The sequence below is a fragment of the Eucalyptus grandis genome, chromosome 8 (assembly GCF_016545825.1).
Source record: "Eucalyptus grandis isolate ANBG69807.140 chromosome 8, ASM1654582v1, whole genome shotgun sequence".
Taxonomy (NCBI): Eukaryota; Viridiplantae; Streptophyta; class Magnoliopsida; order Myrtales; family Myrtaceae; genus Eucalyptus; species Eucalyptus grandis.
In genome coordinates this window covers 47013679-47030912 of record NC_052619.1, presented here as the reverse complement: position 1 = coordinate 47030912, position 17234 = coordinate 47013679, and the positions used below count along the sequence as shown (strand labels likewise).

Here is a 17234-nt window from a genome sequence, read left to right as displayed (position 1 = left end):
GCGAGGCTTGTCGATGGCCGGGGGAGGCTCGGGGGAGGCTTGCTTGGCCACCGGTGAGCTCGCCGGGCCTCGCCGGGCCTCGCCTAATTGGTCATTGGTGATCGGCGGTGAAGGGCCGCAGCAGTGGCAGACGACAATGGCGGTGGCAGCATTAGTTGAAAAAGAAGATAGAGGGAAGAAGAATAAGAAGAAAGAAGAGAAAAAAAGAAAAAAAATAGATTGGCTTGATTTTAGAATTGTTCCCTAAATAAAGAATTAATCTTTTCTACTTCGATTATGTTCAAATCTACTTTCGAAAAAAAAAATAGAAATTTGTTCCTAGAAACAAAAATTTACCAAATGGAATTATGTTCCAAACTTATTCTTTGGAACAAAAGAATATGAATTCTCGTTGTTTGGCCGATTGCTAAATGCACCATAAGACTTCCACAACGCTAAAGAAACCTCGAGTTCAAACCTTCTCTACAATATCTATACTGCGTAAGCAAACACAAATCACGAGTGTACAACTAACTATTAGAAAACCACGATCCCCCCTATCTAGAAAGACACTCGTAGAATTTTGGAAAGAACTTTCTACAAATAAATAATCTCAACAACGTATGTAACTTTTTTCCATACCCGAGTTAACACCAAAACAATGGGTCAAGTTCAAAAACAGAAAAGTATTCCATTAGCTTTCTTAGAGGCTGAGCCTTTTTCTCCGTCAATTCTAGGTGCGACGGTCTAGCTGACAAAAATGTTAGGTTACATCGATTGAATTTAATATGAAATAAATGGAGCTGATATCTTTCAAAATCGATCGACTTTGTAACCCAAAAAAATATCTAAAGAAAACTTTGCTTTGCAGTATGCCTAAAGCCGCTGTAAGTCACCTACCACGCTAGGAGTAGAATAAGATGTGTCGAATGGCTCTTCTCACCTGTTCATTTTCCCCAACCAAAACGATGTAGACGCTTCGCGAATTGACAGAATACCGTAAACTCGGGCAAAAGGAGAAAAACAAAAAAAAATCAAGAAGTGATCTGGCGATATTTCTATTATTCGGAAAGAAGAAGGAAAAAACAAAAAGTAAAAATTGTCGTGAGGGTCCTTTTCGTGGGGACAAAAATTGGGGTATCCAATATGCGTGAGAGTGTTGTCTGATCCCCGGCATGATGTCTCCATGATTGGTTTTATTGTGATGATAAATCACGTCAATCATTTTAGGAAAACTGACTAATCATTTGTAAATTTATTTATAGATATTATTTAATTTTGAAAATTTTCAGTTTTACTAATTTAATCTTAAATTTTTACGCGAAATTCAAATGTAATTCTTTTGAACCATACTGAAATTTCATGCAAATCTCTAGCACTAAATTAGTAACATTGAAAAATTTATGAATAAATTCGAATCGATGCAATGGTATAAAATTGAATTGATATCTTTACAATAAATTCAAAATTGATCGAACAATGTCCTCACATTGTTTGTGATCTATCATATCTCCCATTCTTTGAAATGTGGGTTGATTATATTTTCAAATATGTCCAAACAGACTTTGGATTCAGAGGAGCTAGCTACATGTGATTATTAGAAAATTACCCAAACAATTTTAAATCTATTGCAATGTGCTAATTGAATTATAAATCGTTTGTATTTGTGCCATCCATTCGACTAATTTTGATGGGTTTTCTTTGCTGTTTTTTTTTTTTTCCTTCCCTACATCTTCATCCTCCAATAAGTCACTACAACTAGGCAATTGGCAAAGGTGAGGGCCGTTGAGGGTTTTTTTAGTAATTCTCCCTACAATTACCCTTTATTCACTCATCTATGTTGTGGATTGATAGAGGAAAACACTTGTGTACATTGCACAAAATTGGGTGCTATGGTGAACCCATGAATTGTATCGAACGGGAATGTTGATCTTTACGGCTTTTGATGAGTTCCAAGGTTACTCTAATTCCATATCGAGATTGTGTCTCTTTTTCGACATATATTGATTATTTTCTTTGCATGTGAATTCGAATTCCTTTTGTAACACGGAAGATTGTCATGGTACTTTATGAGAACAATTATAAATCGTATTTTGCTATTTCTTATTTAGGTGAAAGATCGTGCCTTTTCGTCGGACATGCTTGGACACTGCTTATACACAAGTATCATTTTCTTTTTCAAAGAGATGGTTGTTGATTATTTTTCGTGCGTTTCATTCTCTTATTCATTGTTTTATTCTATGATATCAAGTAGATTCAAATTGAAATTTTCTTTCTATACAATTTGCTGATCTTCCCTATTTCTGTTCGAGTCCCATCAACAAAGGTAACCTTAGATAGTTATGCACCGGACCTAGGAAGTGTCCTACTAATCTAATGGAGTGGGTAAAAGACAGACCAAAACTTGGATGAGTGGCCCAAAAATAGAACCACTTGTGCATACAATATTGGGAACAAAACCTGTGTCGTGTACCTAATCCACTTTTTACAAACAAGTTCGTTCCTTAACCACTTAATTAACCAAGTGAGATTAAAGACAAGGATACCTTGTTCGGCGCTAATTAAAGCAAGGATTGGGGTACCATGACGGGGATCGGCCTAGTGACGTGAGGAGTCACTCACATATAGTATGAACCTCATCATCGCATATTCAAATGCTCTAATGCTCCTTGGTCTCATAAGATAATGGTTCATTCACGGGTGCAGTGTTGGCTTCGCTTGTGGCAGACTCAAATTAACTATAGCCCTACTTCCACTAGCACTGATAGTGGGGCAACTGCGAGAAGTTCGCTCTAAGAAATGGAAACCATGGCTTCCCACGGACATAATACAATATTGTTTCTTTGTAAACTTAAACACAGATATTAATTATGAGAAAGCGATGACATATACCAAACATGGATTTACTTAGTTGCTATAAAATTATAAAAAAAATTAAACAAGAGGTAAGTTACAAATTACCAAATCTTCATAAGACAATTAGTTCTTATCAAGAGTGCCTAGTAGATTTATAAATTATGCTTTCCAAAATACAACACCTTGAACTTGCTTATTTAGAACTACATAAACATGATTCAATCGAACTTCTCCAGGAACTAACACAATGTTGTGTATACTAGAGTAGTTGATTTCAATTTACAAAAGATTGAAATGGTGTGATCTAAGAAGATATCTTCTTCCTGATAGGTTTATTAATGATAAAGAAAACTACTGCAGAAAATGAAAGAGATATGTGTCACAGGCCGATTGATCCTATGTTCCCTTGCCTGTGCAGCCTAGAATTTCTCCCAAGTAGCTCCCAAGTAGCCTTAGTCACACTCAACTCAGAATGATCTTTAGAGAGAGAAACTTTAGAGAGAGAAGCTTTGGATTGTATTTACTTGTAAATGAGATGATTACAATGAGGGAGATGAGACTCTTATATATACTAATACAAAGCAAACCGTATCCGTATATTTCTCATCGATTTAACGGTAGAGATCACATCTCCCCAGCTATCAACTACCCGCATTTATTATATACGAATACAATTACCATATTGCTCGCCCCTAGGAGTATTCTAAAACACTCGAGAAGGACTCGGATACAAGCCGATGGTTGCTTGATCCACGGATGTGTCATGACCGTCCCTTAGAACCCTTTTGGATCGACTTTCTTTCGCGCCATGACACATGTCTATTAAAGAAGGAAAACTGTTGTTGAAAATATCTAGAGATACATACGGAGCCATTACCCCATAATTACAACAAGTAGAACTAATTGCACATCCATCCGAACGGGTTGTATTCCCGTGGGTTGATGGATGTCCCATCGTCCAACGGCATCTTGTTCCACCAGACAAGCATTGCCTTCCTTGAATCCTCCGAGCGAATTCAAGCATCAGGACCATCGGACTCCATCATGTTCTGAGGCTCTGCATGCGTCCTCCTCCAATCAACCCACGTGGTCGCAGGACCCACGGTGTTTCCCCAAAACGACCCATGGTCTGAACTCCTAGCGCCGAGTCATCACGTGCCTGATCATAACGGCAAATGGCGCTGTCGCGGTCGGTAGTGGTCACCGGCCACGACTTTCGTACGTCGTGCGTTTGCTGCAATTCATTGCCGTTAGGTAGTCGTCGAGGGATGTGAAGATCGTCGGCGAGTCCTGTGTTATGGTGATCTTCAATGCGGAAGTTCCGTGTGTACTCTTCAGTCGGATATGTGGCAAAACAATAGGATGAGGACGATTTTTGTGTCGACGAGTATCAACGAATTCTACGGAAGAGTACTTCGCTTGTCGGTGTAAAACGACGGCAAAAGTTGTGTTGCACGTAATACCGTCTTTCGGGAGGGCACAAAAACGCATTGAGGATGATTCTCTCTTCGTGTGCTGAGCGTTGTTTTCATGGTATTATTCGTATGATCGTTTCAACTACTTAAACTGATGAGATAGGTTAGCATTTTCATTGAGATTTTCGACCATCATTTTTTCTTGGAAAGAATTACAAAAAAAAATTCTAAACCTATTGCAATTATTCTAATTTAGTCCCCAATTTTTTTTTTTAACCAATTGAGCTTTAAATCTTTTAATTTGTACTAATTCAATTCATCTTGCTAATTTCAGCCGATTGGTGCTATCATGGATATCCACTGTCCTACGTGGTACCATCGACGTCAATATGAACAATTTTTTTTTTTTCCTTCTTCTCTTTCTTTTCTTCACATCCTTCTTCCTCCGGTCGGTCGCCAGGCTCTCACTGGCCTCAAGCAATCTTGGCCATGGCTGTGTGAGGCTCAACCTCGCCAGTTGAGGCTCACCCAACCTCTGGCCTCATGAGAGGCTATATGGGTAGCCTTGCCCAGGCCCTTCCTTGGCTGGCGAGAGTTGAGCATCGCTGGCCATGGGCAAGGCCAAACTTTGCCAAATCCAGCAGGGTCATGCCTCGCCCAACAGTAGTAAGGGTCAAGCCTTCATTCTCTCTCCTTTTAGGCTCTCACCTGGATAGACTGATGAAGTGATCTTTGCCTTCCACTCCAAGAACATAAGAACCGTGTTGGTTGAAGTACATTACTTTTGAAATGGTGAGAATGTTTATAGATAATAAAGTTGAAGGTAGGTGCAATGACCTAGGTGGTTGAGTGTTAGATCATATGCCTAGTATTCCTATAATTTCACCCGGGTACGTAACGCGCGTTGGCTTCGTCTTGACTCTTGATGATGACAAATTGACATATCCAAATAGTGGATATTCACATTGCTCCGATCCGAGTGAGAAGAGTTGAATTTTATGATCGATGGATTTCGGTGTGAGAGTTTTGCTTCTCTTGCATGCAGGGTGGGACGGGGATGAATATGATCGTTCCTGCTCGTCACCCCTTTGAGTAGCCCTAGCCCATTATACCTTAATTATAAATCCTCTCTAGTTTGTACATTGATTTATTCATTCCGACCATATTAATATGCATATGTGCTTATTTTATTTATCACATCCATCTATCCTAAACCGATCATCTATCTTTCTTAAGCTAGAGATTAAGACATTCTAATAATGAACTCTATAATATGCATAAATAATATAAGTTTAGGAAAAAGTGTTAGAAAAGTCATAAATCTATTATGTTTGTGTCAGTTTAGTCCTTTTTTTTTGTTTTTGTTTTTTTTTTTAATTTTACCAATTTAGTCTTAAACTTTTTGACCTAGTGTCAATTTAATCATTTTAGCAGTTTTGGCTTGATATTACTAACGTAGACACTAGTTGGCCTACGTGACACTGCAGGCGTTAATGTGGAAATTGTTTTAATAATTTTCTCTTTTTTTCCTCCTCTTTCCTCTAGTGTTGATGCTCGGCGTGGCCAACTCTCAACTAAATGACGCTTGGCCTTGCCAAATATGGTAAGGGCAGCCTTATCGATGCTTATCCTCTCCCACTTGTGGCAGCGAGGGCTACCCTTGCTTAGGCAAGGCTAGCACTTGCCAACCTTAGAGAAAAAAACAAGAAAGAAAGAGAGGAAAAAATCGAAAATTATTAAAATATTATTAAAAATGTTCATGTTAGCGTCGGTCGTGTCATGTAGGATGACCAGCATCCATGATAGTAATATCTGGCCAAAATTGTTCGGAAGGACTAAATTGGTTCTAAGTCAAAATGTTTAAAACAAAATTGGCACAATAAAAGAGTTTTTGATTGAATTGACACATACGTAATGGATTTGAGATTTCTCCAACACTTTTCCGTACAATTTTACTGCTGATATAATAAGATCGACCTTATATTTAAGGAAAGGCGATTTTAGATGTTAGCATTTCACTGCTACTCCAAGCAAAAATCAAGCTCAAGGTGGTGAGACTGTCGCTATTGCTATTGGATGACTCCTTCCTTTCATTAATTTCTTCTTCCCTCCAGTTTTTTCTTTTGTTATTTTTCCCCCGAGGGCCTGAGGTTGCTTCTCTTTGCGTAGATATGAGCATCGAAAGGAGCTTCAAACGATAAAAAAAAAACACACCTGAAATTCCACCGAGAACGATATCTGGTCGCTAAAAGGTCCAATAGCTCCACGATGGCCTCAATAAAATTTATGTCCTCATCCTCAAGATTTAGTTGCACCATCCCCACCCCCACCCCCCACCCCCACCTATACGAAAAGAGAACCGTCGCTATAAAGATATGAATCTCTTCGATTCGAGGCCTTTTGGAGAGATGACAAAAAGGAATGGAACCACCACCGTCCCTAGAAGCCCCCACCTTCAGAAAGGGCGACGCCCCACCTTAAAAAAGGTGACGATTATTAGCCAGAATCTAAATCCTCCATCGATTTCGTGTGCGCCCATCTTCTTCAAAGAGGAAACACTGATCGGAATGGCTCGGTAAAGAACCTTTTCACCATGTTGAATCTACCGATCAATCTCGAGAGAGACGAAGATGAGCAGTTTATGATCTACGTAGGAGATTTCGGGTAGATGATAAACCTCTTTTTTTGTAGAATGCCTAAATTGAGAATTGAACTCGAGATGGGTAAGACGGAACCCCCCTTTTTTTTTTATCCATATTTTGATTCTTTGTGTTTTGATTGTCATATTCTATGCAACGTGGCTAAGGTTGCATGTGCATCTCTTGCTTAATGACTTACTTGTATAGGATCATCATAATATATGTTGCCATCTTAAGAGTATTTTAATGACTTTTATGTATAAACAGGAATCAAGTGATAATAATTTTGTGGAAAGGAAATCCATGTTTAATTGCCTTGATAGACCAACCGTTCATGCTTTTCAATTACATATGTCCTTTGCCTATATCATCAGCTATATTGAAATTTGTGACAGTTTTAAAGTGATTTGGCTAATCTAATGGGGGCAAGAAGTCAAAATGCCAACAGCAACTTGCTTCGTTGGAATTATGGTGAATCAGTGCACGCATTTGACTTATAGGGATCACCTACTGACTTCAAAAACTGATAAGAGAGCTGTATTTTGTTTTTTCCCCTTGAATTTAAATATATTTTTTTGGGCTGGATGGACTTTGGAACTTGGATGTCAATCAATCGATCCATTACAGCATGACCATTGCTGAGAAAATATATTATTATGTTGTTCGTTATAACTCTCCGAGGAACACTTCGTAAGGCCCTTAAAAACAGTAAGAAAACTTTTCTATGCAAAGTGAAAATCAATGAATATTGACAACACATATATCGTATGGCATTTTAAGGATATCTAAAGTATAACCGGCTGGTGCTTCTTATCAAACGTCGCAAGACTACTAACCAGTGTTCAAAAGCCATCGCAGTCTTGTAAGTATGAACCTTTGTATTACATAAAAAGGCGACGTCTTAAATTTGAAAAAACAAAACTTTCTATTGGTAAAACTAAATTAAAAGAGTAATATTAAAGTCACTCTAAACGAACATATCATTTTTTTTGTTTTTTGCAAGTTAAGAAGTGTCTAGGTAATTGACATGCACCTCATAAAGGTCCATATCGGTGAAATGATTTCCAATCCTCAACCTCTCGAGTTGTACTTCCTCTAAAATAAGCTGTGGTTAGCCTATGCAAATCAGTAATTAGTCACTAATCCCATTCATTAGTAGCTCACATAGCCTTGTAGGTGAAAGTGACCCTCTGCATCTTCACTGCCCATTCAAAGAGAGATTCAAAAAGAGAGAGAGAGAGAGAGAGAGAAGAAAAAGCAAAGTGGGAAAAGGTAAGCTGTTACCCGTGTGCAATGTGAACAGCCACCTGAAGCAAGAAAAGCACCTTGTTGAGATCTGAAGCTAGGGGCAGTTTAGTCACCAAAAAAATCTGTCACAAGGCACAAGAAACCCTTTTGCACATGTGACGAAAGTGGCGACAAGGGACAGCAAAATCTGGGATTCACGGTTTCTTTAAATTTTTTATCTCCTCGAAACCCAATGAAAAGCTGAATCATTACCACATTTTAGCAGAGCAAAATCATTTGGATCTTAATGCCAAGTGCAAAAACCTTAGGCTCCACCCCCCGCTGATCATCCCCCTAAGACAGTCCAATCCCACCTTTAAAAAAAAAAAAAAAAAACAAGAGAAGACACAGTGTAAATAACTGTAGGTAAAGCTTCGGGCTTTTTCAATTACTAAGTGGTGATGGGTCAATTGAGGTGCAAGTTAAAGCTCGACTATAAAATTATTTTTACTCAATAATACGAGTAATCACGTCTATATCATGTAAAAGAGAAATTAATTTAAATTTATTCTATAGCTAGCTATATAGGAATCTGTGTATTTTTTTTTTAAATCATCACGAATTTCATAAATTTTCAAAATGTGGTTGAGCTGATTTAGTAGAATTAGTATTAATATGTTGGCAAGTCAAGCCCCCCTAATCAGATTCTACTATTCACTCCCATTAATTACTTACCAAAAAGTCCAACTGCCAAATTAAAAGAGGGGAAGACAATCTGAACATTTTCATAGTCTTTCTCCATGGTTAAACTGGACTGCCATTTCACCTTACCATTCTTTGCCTGTTTCAGTCTCTCTCTCTCTCTCTCTCTCTGTCTCTCTCTCTTCTGTGAACGGGCAGTACACACCACCCAATCTTGAAATATAATGCAAGAGTGACCCATCAATGAGAGAAACAGAAAAGTTATTCCAGTGAGAGAAAGGAGAGAGTGGAAATGGGGTAAGGTGAGAGGTGTAGCAGCTGGAAGCCTAGTATCACAGCTGCTGACTCCGGTGATTGGCGCATCTCCTGGTTATACATTTTCACTCTTTCTGTTCGTGCTTGATCTGAGAGCTTCAAGCTCGTCCGAAAAATCTCTTTCTGGGTGATTGTAATGCTTCCTGATCCGCAAGTTGAAGTCGGTTCATTTGGTGAGTACTGATCTTTTCTGGACGAAGCCTTTGGTGGGTTTAGGTGAAAATTTTGGTTTTGGGCTTAACTTTCTCTTCCTTGACTTGGGTTTTGGCTTGCGGATCCTAAAAGAAACGAGCTATTCTGAACTTGGTAGCTTTTGATCTTCTGTTTGGTAAAAACTGATTGTAATACAGTTCTTGTTTGTGTTCTGGCTCGCTTGCAGGAAAATTCAAAGCTTCAAGTTCCTTTTATTTTACTCGGTAAGTTTTATTGCTTGATGTTTGGAGTAAACTCCTTCTGCTGCACCATGAAGCATTCTGGATTTACTTTCTCATTTTGGATTTCTTTTGCTATGTGTCTACTGATTGATCTATGTGCATAAAGTTTAAAACTTTTTTTAATACGTCAAAAATGTTTTGTTTTGGACAAATCATTCATTCACTGATTTTTTCACCTACCGCGTTATTAACTTCCACTTTTTATTTTCCGGATTTCGTTGTCTGAATTTGAGCTTATCCTTGGTATAAACAATTTATGACCCTTCACTCTTACCCCCAGATTAAGCAGCACCCGGTTTTGGATGAGGCATTGCCATTTCTTCTTCCTATTCTTTCCATACGTGCTTTGATTTCCCTATTGGTAGAAAGGAGTCTAGAGCGACAAACGCAAATTGGTTTGGAAATCTCCAGTTCATCAAAAATCCTCAGTGTTTTCTTGTGGTTGACAGTCAAAATTCCATACGCTATCTCTGTTATGCTCACATTTGCTTACGTCTTATTTCTCAGTTCACAGATAAAGACTCATATGAAAAAGGCTGCTAAGTTGGAGACTTAGGTATTTTTACTCTGGCCTGGATCTACAAACTAGGCCTTTGTCACTGGTCCAAGGACGAGGCTTTTGCTAAGCCGAAACCAGTTGCGGCACTGTTTTTTGCTGTGGTGATGGCAGCTCTGTTACATTCCGAGTCACGACGCTTGTATTCTTGGTGGTGGAGTAGCCACATTAGGCCAAAGAATTCAAAATGGCTTCAGGACAATCTCACCGGTAATGTTCTGCATTCATGAAAAGTCTTCCTAACTGCATTTTAAGAGGATCCTCTTCAAATGGCTTTTCAATCTACGAGATGCTAGCTTGTTCTTGGGTCAATAATAATGAGTCATGGAAGCACCTTTGCTGCTATTGCACTCTCATTGACTGATTGTCAGGAAGAACTATTTTCAAAGGAAGAACGATTCTTTTTGAAAGCTTCCCTACTTGAAGAGGAAAAAGATGGGCTTATTGTCCCTGCAAGAAGCTACAAGTTACAAACCCTAAAAACTTCTCGATCGTGTGCCCCTATACAGACCTGAAGATTTTGCATTTACTAGAGTCTTGCTCGCGAGCTGAGTTACTATGTCTACTACTTAAGTTGTGTATTGTTTTTGCCCGACAAAAAAGGGTTTGAAATGATTTTGCTGAGCTTGTCACAATAGATTGCTCATTATTTTCTGATCCTAGAGTATATATGTATTGGTTATTCGACATTGGATTGGAGGTCTTCTTCATATTTCATCTGCAGTAAGGAAATGTCAATTGTTTTTTCTCAACTCTCGTTGCATCCAAGTTCTACTGTTTCACGGATCAGTTCCAGCATACCCCAAATAAATTGCAGACCTTGCGATTACTATACCCTCAATGCCAGAGCAGCTTAAAAATGCATTTTCTTGAATACGTGTGTGACATGCACATTTAACTACATTCATGACCACACTTTTGCTTAGCTTTTCTTTTTTTCTGCAACCAGATATGGATGCCAAAGTCAAAGCAATGATCAAACTTATCGAAGAAGATGCGGACTCTTTTGCGAGGAGGGCAGAAATGTACTACAAGAGACGCCCAGAGCTGATGAAATTGGTCGAGGAGTTCTACCGTGCTTATCGTGCGCTCGCGGAGAGGTACAACCATGCCACAGTGGAGCTTCGCCAAGCCCATCGAACTATGGCAGAAGCATTTCCTGATCAAGTACCTGATGAACTGGCGGAAGATTCAGCATCCACTTCATCAGGAGGTGAGGTTGATCCGCATACACCAGAAAGTTCTCATCCTCGCCGGGCATCGTTTGAAATGTATGATTCAAATAGAGATGCTTCATCTCTCTCTTCAAACAATGCATCTGGTGTAAAAAGACATGGAGCATACTCAGAAAGCTCAGGTTCCACCTCTTGTATAAGTAAGAAAGGTCTGAAACAGGTGCATGAGATATTTGAGTCTGATGAAGTGACTTCTCAATATAGGCCTGCTGATGGAATAACCAGCAGAGGGTTGAACCTTCCTGAAATTTTGCAAAATGGGTTGTCACAGTTATCTAGCGAGAATCAAAATCTCAAAATCCAAGTCGCTTCAGAGTCTGAACGTGCAAGTAGGGCAGAAATTGAGGTTCAAACCTTGAAGAAGATCTTGGCTGAGATCCAAGCTGAAAAGGATTCTATGCTGTCACAATACGAGCAAATTCTGGAACAGATATCTAACCTGAAGAGAGATCTAGACCATGCTCAGGAGAATGCAAGAGGTCTGGACGATCGAGCAAGCAAAGCAGACATTGAGATAAAAATATTGAAGGAAGCGCTTGAGAAACTTGAAGCTGAAAGGGATGCTAGCCTTGCTCAGTACAATCAGAGTCTAAGAAAGATATCCAGCCTCGAGATGCAGCTCTCTCGAGCTGAAGAGGATTCGAAAGGTCTTAGTGAGCGAGCTATTTCTGCAGAAACTGAAACGCAGAATCTCAAGCATGAACTTTCCAGACTAGAAGCTGAAAAAGAAGCTGGCCTACTTCAGTATCGACAATGCCTGGAGACAATATCTGTTCTAGAAAGTAAAATTTCGCTTGCAGAGATGGATGCTGGAAAGCTATCTGAGCAAGTTGCGAACGCAGAAGCAGAAATTCAAAAGCTAGAGCATGCTGTTGTTAAATCAAATGAAGAGAAAGAAGCAGTCGCATTCCTGTACAAGCAGTGTCTTGAAACTTTGGCTAGGATGGAAAGTGAGCTTTCTCGTGCTCAAGATGATGCCAGAAGGCTAAATAGTGAAGTTGCAATAGGTGCCGAAAAGTTGAAGAATGCTGAAGAGCAGCGTCTTTTATTGGAGAAGTCAAACCAGTCTCTGCAGTCTGATGCAGAGAACCTATCACAGAAGGTTGCAATGAAGGACCAGGAACTTTCTAGGAAGCATGAAGAGTTGCGCAAGATTCAAGAACAAATGCAAGATGATCGCCTTCAATTTGTCCATGTTCAAGCAAGTTTGGAGACTTTACAGAAGCTGCACTACGAGTCTCACAAAGAGCAGAGAGATCTGGCTCTGGAAATAAAAAGCGGGCTTCAGATGTTGAAGGATTTGGAGACATGCAAATATGGTTTGGAGGAAGAGATCACTAAGGTCAAGGAAGAAAACCGAAGCCTCACTGAACTCAACACATCCTCCACCATCTCGGAGAAGAATATGAAGAATGAATTATATAGCTTGAAGGAGATGAAAGAGAAGCTTGAGCAGGATTTCACAACACAATTAGCACAAAGTACCGCTCTCCAGCAAGAGATTTTTCAATTGCGAGAAGAAATTAAGGGCTTAAATGGGTGCTATAAAGCACTTCTCTCCCAAGTGGAGTTGGCAGGTCTCGACCCTCTATGTTTTGGACAAACAGTGAAGGAGTTGCAAAGCAAGAACTCTGAGTTGGAAGAGATCCAGAAAAGGGATAGAGATGAGAGAGAAGTTCTTTATGAAAAGTTAAAGAACATGGACAAAATTTCAGAGAAAAATGTGGTGCTTGAAATATCCCTGTCCCAGTTAAACAGTGCATTAGAAGAATCCAAAGAGAAGATCAAGCTGTTACAGGAAAATTGCCAATCATTGCAGGGAGAAAAATACAGTCTTGTTGCTGATAAAGCTGCTTTGCTTTCTCAGCTACAGATTATTACTGAGAACATGCAGAAGCTCTTGGAGAAAAACTCATCATTGGAGAGTTCGATATCTGCTGCAAGATCTGAGGCTGAGAGCTTGAGAGAGAAATCGAAGAGGATAGATGAATTCTGCCAGTTGCTTATTAATGAGAAATCCAGCCTCGTAAATGAAAGAAGCAACCTTGCCTTGCACTTGGATAATGTGGAGCAGAGGCTCGGAAGTCTTGAAAGGAGGTTTGACAACTTGGAAAAAAAATGTGATAGACTGGAGAAGGAGAAAGAAACCACTCTTTGTCAAGTCGAAGAATTGAAGGGCTACCTTGGTGTGGAGAAACAAGAACGTGCAACTCATGTACAATCAAGTGAGGCACGTTTGGCAGGTTTGGAAAACCATGTACACTTTTTGCAAGACGAAATTCAACTGAGGAAGAAGGAATTTGAGGAAGAAGTGGAGAAAGCCGTAAATGCGCAAGTTGAGATATTCATCTTGCAGAAGTTTGTAGAAGATCTGGAAGCAAAGAATTTATCCCTCTTGTTAGAATGTCAGAAACACGCTGAAGCTTCGAAATTATCCAATAAGTTGATTAATGAACTGGAGAGTGAAAATCTCGAGCAGCAGGTAGAAGGGGAAATGCTGGCAGATGAAATTGGAAGGCTGAAGACCGAAATTTATCAGGTGTTCAAGGCTCTTCAAATTGATGCAGAAGTAGGGCGTGAAGGTGAGATCGTGAAACAGCAAATACCTTCCCAACTTGACCGACTGCCTTTTGTGCATATAATGGACAGAATAGGGCAATTAAAGAAATCGCTGACAAGGAGCAAGGATGAAGAGCAAAAGTTGCTGGTTGAGAACACTGTGTTAGTTGCTTTTCTCAGAGGACTCGGATTAGAGTGTAATGAGCTAGAGTCAAGTAAAGACTTCCTCAAGCAGGAGCTCGGAATCATGACTGAGCAATGTATGATGCAGGAAAAAGATAAGCATGAGCTTCTAGAGATGAAAAACCTCTTGAAATTGGATCTAGGCAAGGCAGAACAACAGCAGGAGGCACTAGAGACTGATTTAAAAGTGATGCACAAGAAATTGGTCGATGTGCAGATGGCTTACCAGCTTTTGCAGGAAGATAACTCCAACAGACAAGTTGAAAACCAAGCTTTGCTGGAGAAGATTACAGATTCGGAAGCACAGAAGCATGCCCTTGAAGAGGAAAACTCTCTGATAATCCAAGAACTGAATTCTCTTGGTAACCTCTCTCTAGTTTTCCAGAGCTTTGGAAAGGAGAAAGCTGAAGAACTAAAAGCTCTTGCTGCTGATCTTTGTGGCCTCCAAACAATTAACAACGATCTAAGGGAGGAGATTGAGGTGTTGAGGAAGAAACTAGAGACAGAAAGGGCAGAAAAGTCACTCCTGGTTGACTCGATTGAGAAGTTGGACAGAGAGTTCAATGAAGTGAGAGACTTCAATGATCAAATAAACCACCAAATTTTGATTGGCAACGATTTTCTGAGAGAGAAGGCAAAGGAACTTTCGGAAGTAGACCAAAAACTGGAGCTTTCACGGTTCTCGGCGATTGAATTGTCGAGAACTGTCGAGGAACTAAAAAGGAAGCATGAAGAGTCAAGAGTGGGTAGAGAAATTGTCGAAAAGCAGATTCATGAGTTATCTGAAATAAGGAAAAGACAGGAGGAGCAAATTGAAAGTCTTCTGGAGGTCAAACAGAATCTGGAGCTCAAAGTGAACACATTACAGAATGAAATCGAGGAACGCAGGATTCGAGAAGAGAATTTGAGTTCAGAGCTGCAAGAGAGGAGCAATGAGTTTGAACTTTGGGAGGCTGAGGCTGCAACTTTTTACTTTGATCTCCAAATTTCTTCCATTCGAGAAGTTCTACTTGAAAATAAGGTTCAGGAGCTAAGTCAAGTCTGTCAAAGCCTAAGGGATGAAAGTGCTATGAAGAATGGGGATATTGAACAGATGAAAGAAAAACTTGGGTTCTTAGAGAGTGAAGTTGGTGGACTAAAGAATGAGCTATCTGCATATGTTCCCATCCTATCGTCTCTTAGAGATGGGATGACATCTCTCAAGCCACAATCCAATTTCTGGAAGCACCAGGTATTGTTCATCATCGAGAAGTTTGCATTTCAAAACTAGCTGAGTAGATAAACCAAAAAGTAATGACTGAATGAGAAAGTCTCTTCTTTTTCTGCTACAACCTAATATTGAATTTTATGAAAAACCAGAGAGTAAAGGTAAATAGTAAAGACATGCAACTCGTTCTTTTTCCATGCCTTTTAGATGCATCATATGGTATAATGCCATTTGAGCAACGAGCTAGTTCAGCTGAAGATAATATATTGTTCTGTTATAATTCTCTCCAGCATGCAGAAAAGGCATATCCATTTCCTGAAAATGGACATGCCAAGTTCCTAGAAGAACAAAGCTTTACAGTACCAGCAGTCTCAGATTTGCAGAAGATGCAAGATAGGATTGAAGCTGTTGAAAAGGCTGTCAGGGAAGAAATGGGAAGAGTTGGGATGGAGAAAAGTCAAGATGCGCTTGTGAATCTCGAAAATGACTCGCCAGAGAGGGAGGAGTTCCACAGAGAGAAAATAGTAGTTGGAAATGATATCAGCGATGACCAGAAGCCAACCGAGTCCAAATGCGAAATTCCTCCTTCGCAGACAGGGCAATTGATGAAAGATATTCCACTTGATCAAGCTTCAGATTCTTTGCTTAATGAAATAAGCAGTAGAGATGAAGAAAGACCAAACAATCAGATGCTTGAAGATGCATGGAAGAATAGTCTAAACCCTTCGTCAGAGCTAGAAATTGAGAAAGAATTGGGCATTGACAGGGTCTCGGCAAGTAGAGAACTTGGTAAAGAGAGAAGCAAGAAAAAGATCTTGGACAGACTTGCTTCTGATGCTCAGAAGTTGACTGGTCTCCAGGCAAGTGTGCAAGACATGAGAAGGAAAGCGGAACTGAAGAAGAGCAAGAGGTCACACAAGGTCAAGTACGAGACAGTGAAGAGGCAGCTAGAAGAAGTGCAGGAGTCAGTCATGCACCTGATGGTCATGAATGATCATCTGGTGAAAGATATCGACGTGAACTTATCCTCATTGGATCAGACGGATGAAGTTGAGATGGAGGACATTGAGAGCGTCCGGGAGCAGAAAATAAGGGAGCAGGCGAAGAAAGAGAGTGAGAAGATCGGCCGCTTGCAGTTCGAGGTGCAGAATATCAACTACATCTTGCTGAAGATGGAGGACGAGAAAAAAGGCAAAGGGAAGAGCAGGTTCTCGAGGAGCAGCACGGGCATCATTCTGAAGGATTTCATTTACATCGGATCGAGGAATGGCGAAAGGCAAAAGAAGAAGGCCTGCTTTTGTGGCTGCAGGAGGCCTAATGCTGATGAGTGATTGGAGCAAGCGAGGTGCTGATGTAAGAGTCACAAAAGTTGCCTGTTTCTAGGGGCTGCATTTTGCCTTCTGTTTCATGTACTAGTAATATGTTCTCGTTAGGTGTGAAACAGTTGGTCCTTTGTGTTCACCGGGACCAGAATAATTAGGAGCAATGGGCGCTATCAGGAGAGAGTTATGTTTGCGATTCTGTTTAGTCGTAATGTACATCCTTGCAGTAGACCATTTGCTTGTAGATGGTGATCGGCAGATTTTAACGGCATTATCTAGGAAGACTCTCTCGGCTCAAGCTACCTGGTGCCATTTTTCGTTGTAATACAGAATTTGTGGTATCTGGAATCGATGTACACAGCTTAAGCTTTGTAACTAAGGGCAGAAGATGGTCATTGAGTAGCTTGGATTTGGATGTGATGTGATTTCCAGTTTTCCACGTCTCTTATGTTTTTGACTCTACTTGGATTCCAACTATGGCAGTGTAATCCCACCACAGAAGCAGCAGAACAGAGAATCCATCGTATAAAGTTAGCAGGTAACCGAGTTTTATTCGTACGGGAATGTTCTAATCCAACAATACCCTCCTGTTGTAAGAAATACCA

The 17234-nt window shown here is 40.0% G+C and overlaps 1 protein-coding gene across 2 annotated transcripts; it reads left to right on the top strand.

The window, feature by feature from the left end:
- The first annotated feature begins 8842 nt into the window (after positions 1-8842).
- On the top strand, positions 8843-17068 carry LOC104414765 (protein NETWORKED 1A). Of its 2 annotated transcripts, XM_039300543.1 has the most exons (6): positions 8843-9306; positions 9513-9549; positions 9848-9962; positions 10075-10333; positions 11073-15331; positions 15598-17068. In XM_039300543.1, the coding sequence occupies exons 4-6, from the start codon at positions 10231-10233 to the stop codon at positions 16636-16638; spliced, it is 5403 nt and encodes a 1800-aa protein (XP_039156477.1). In that variant the 5' UTR covers positions 8843-9306; positions 9513-9549; positions 9848-9962; positions 10075-10230; the 3' UTR covers positions 16639-17068. The 2 variants fall into 2 exon arrangements, with proteins under 2 accessions (XP_039156477.1, XP_010024232.2); XM_010025930.3 differs by lacking the exon at positions 9848-9962.
- The last annotated feature ends 166 nt before the right edge of the window (positions 17069-17234 follow it).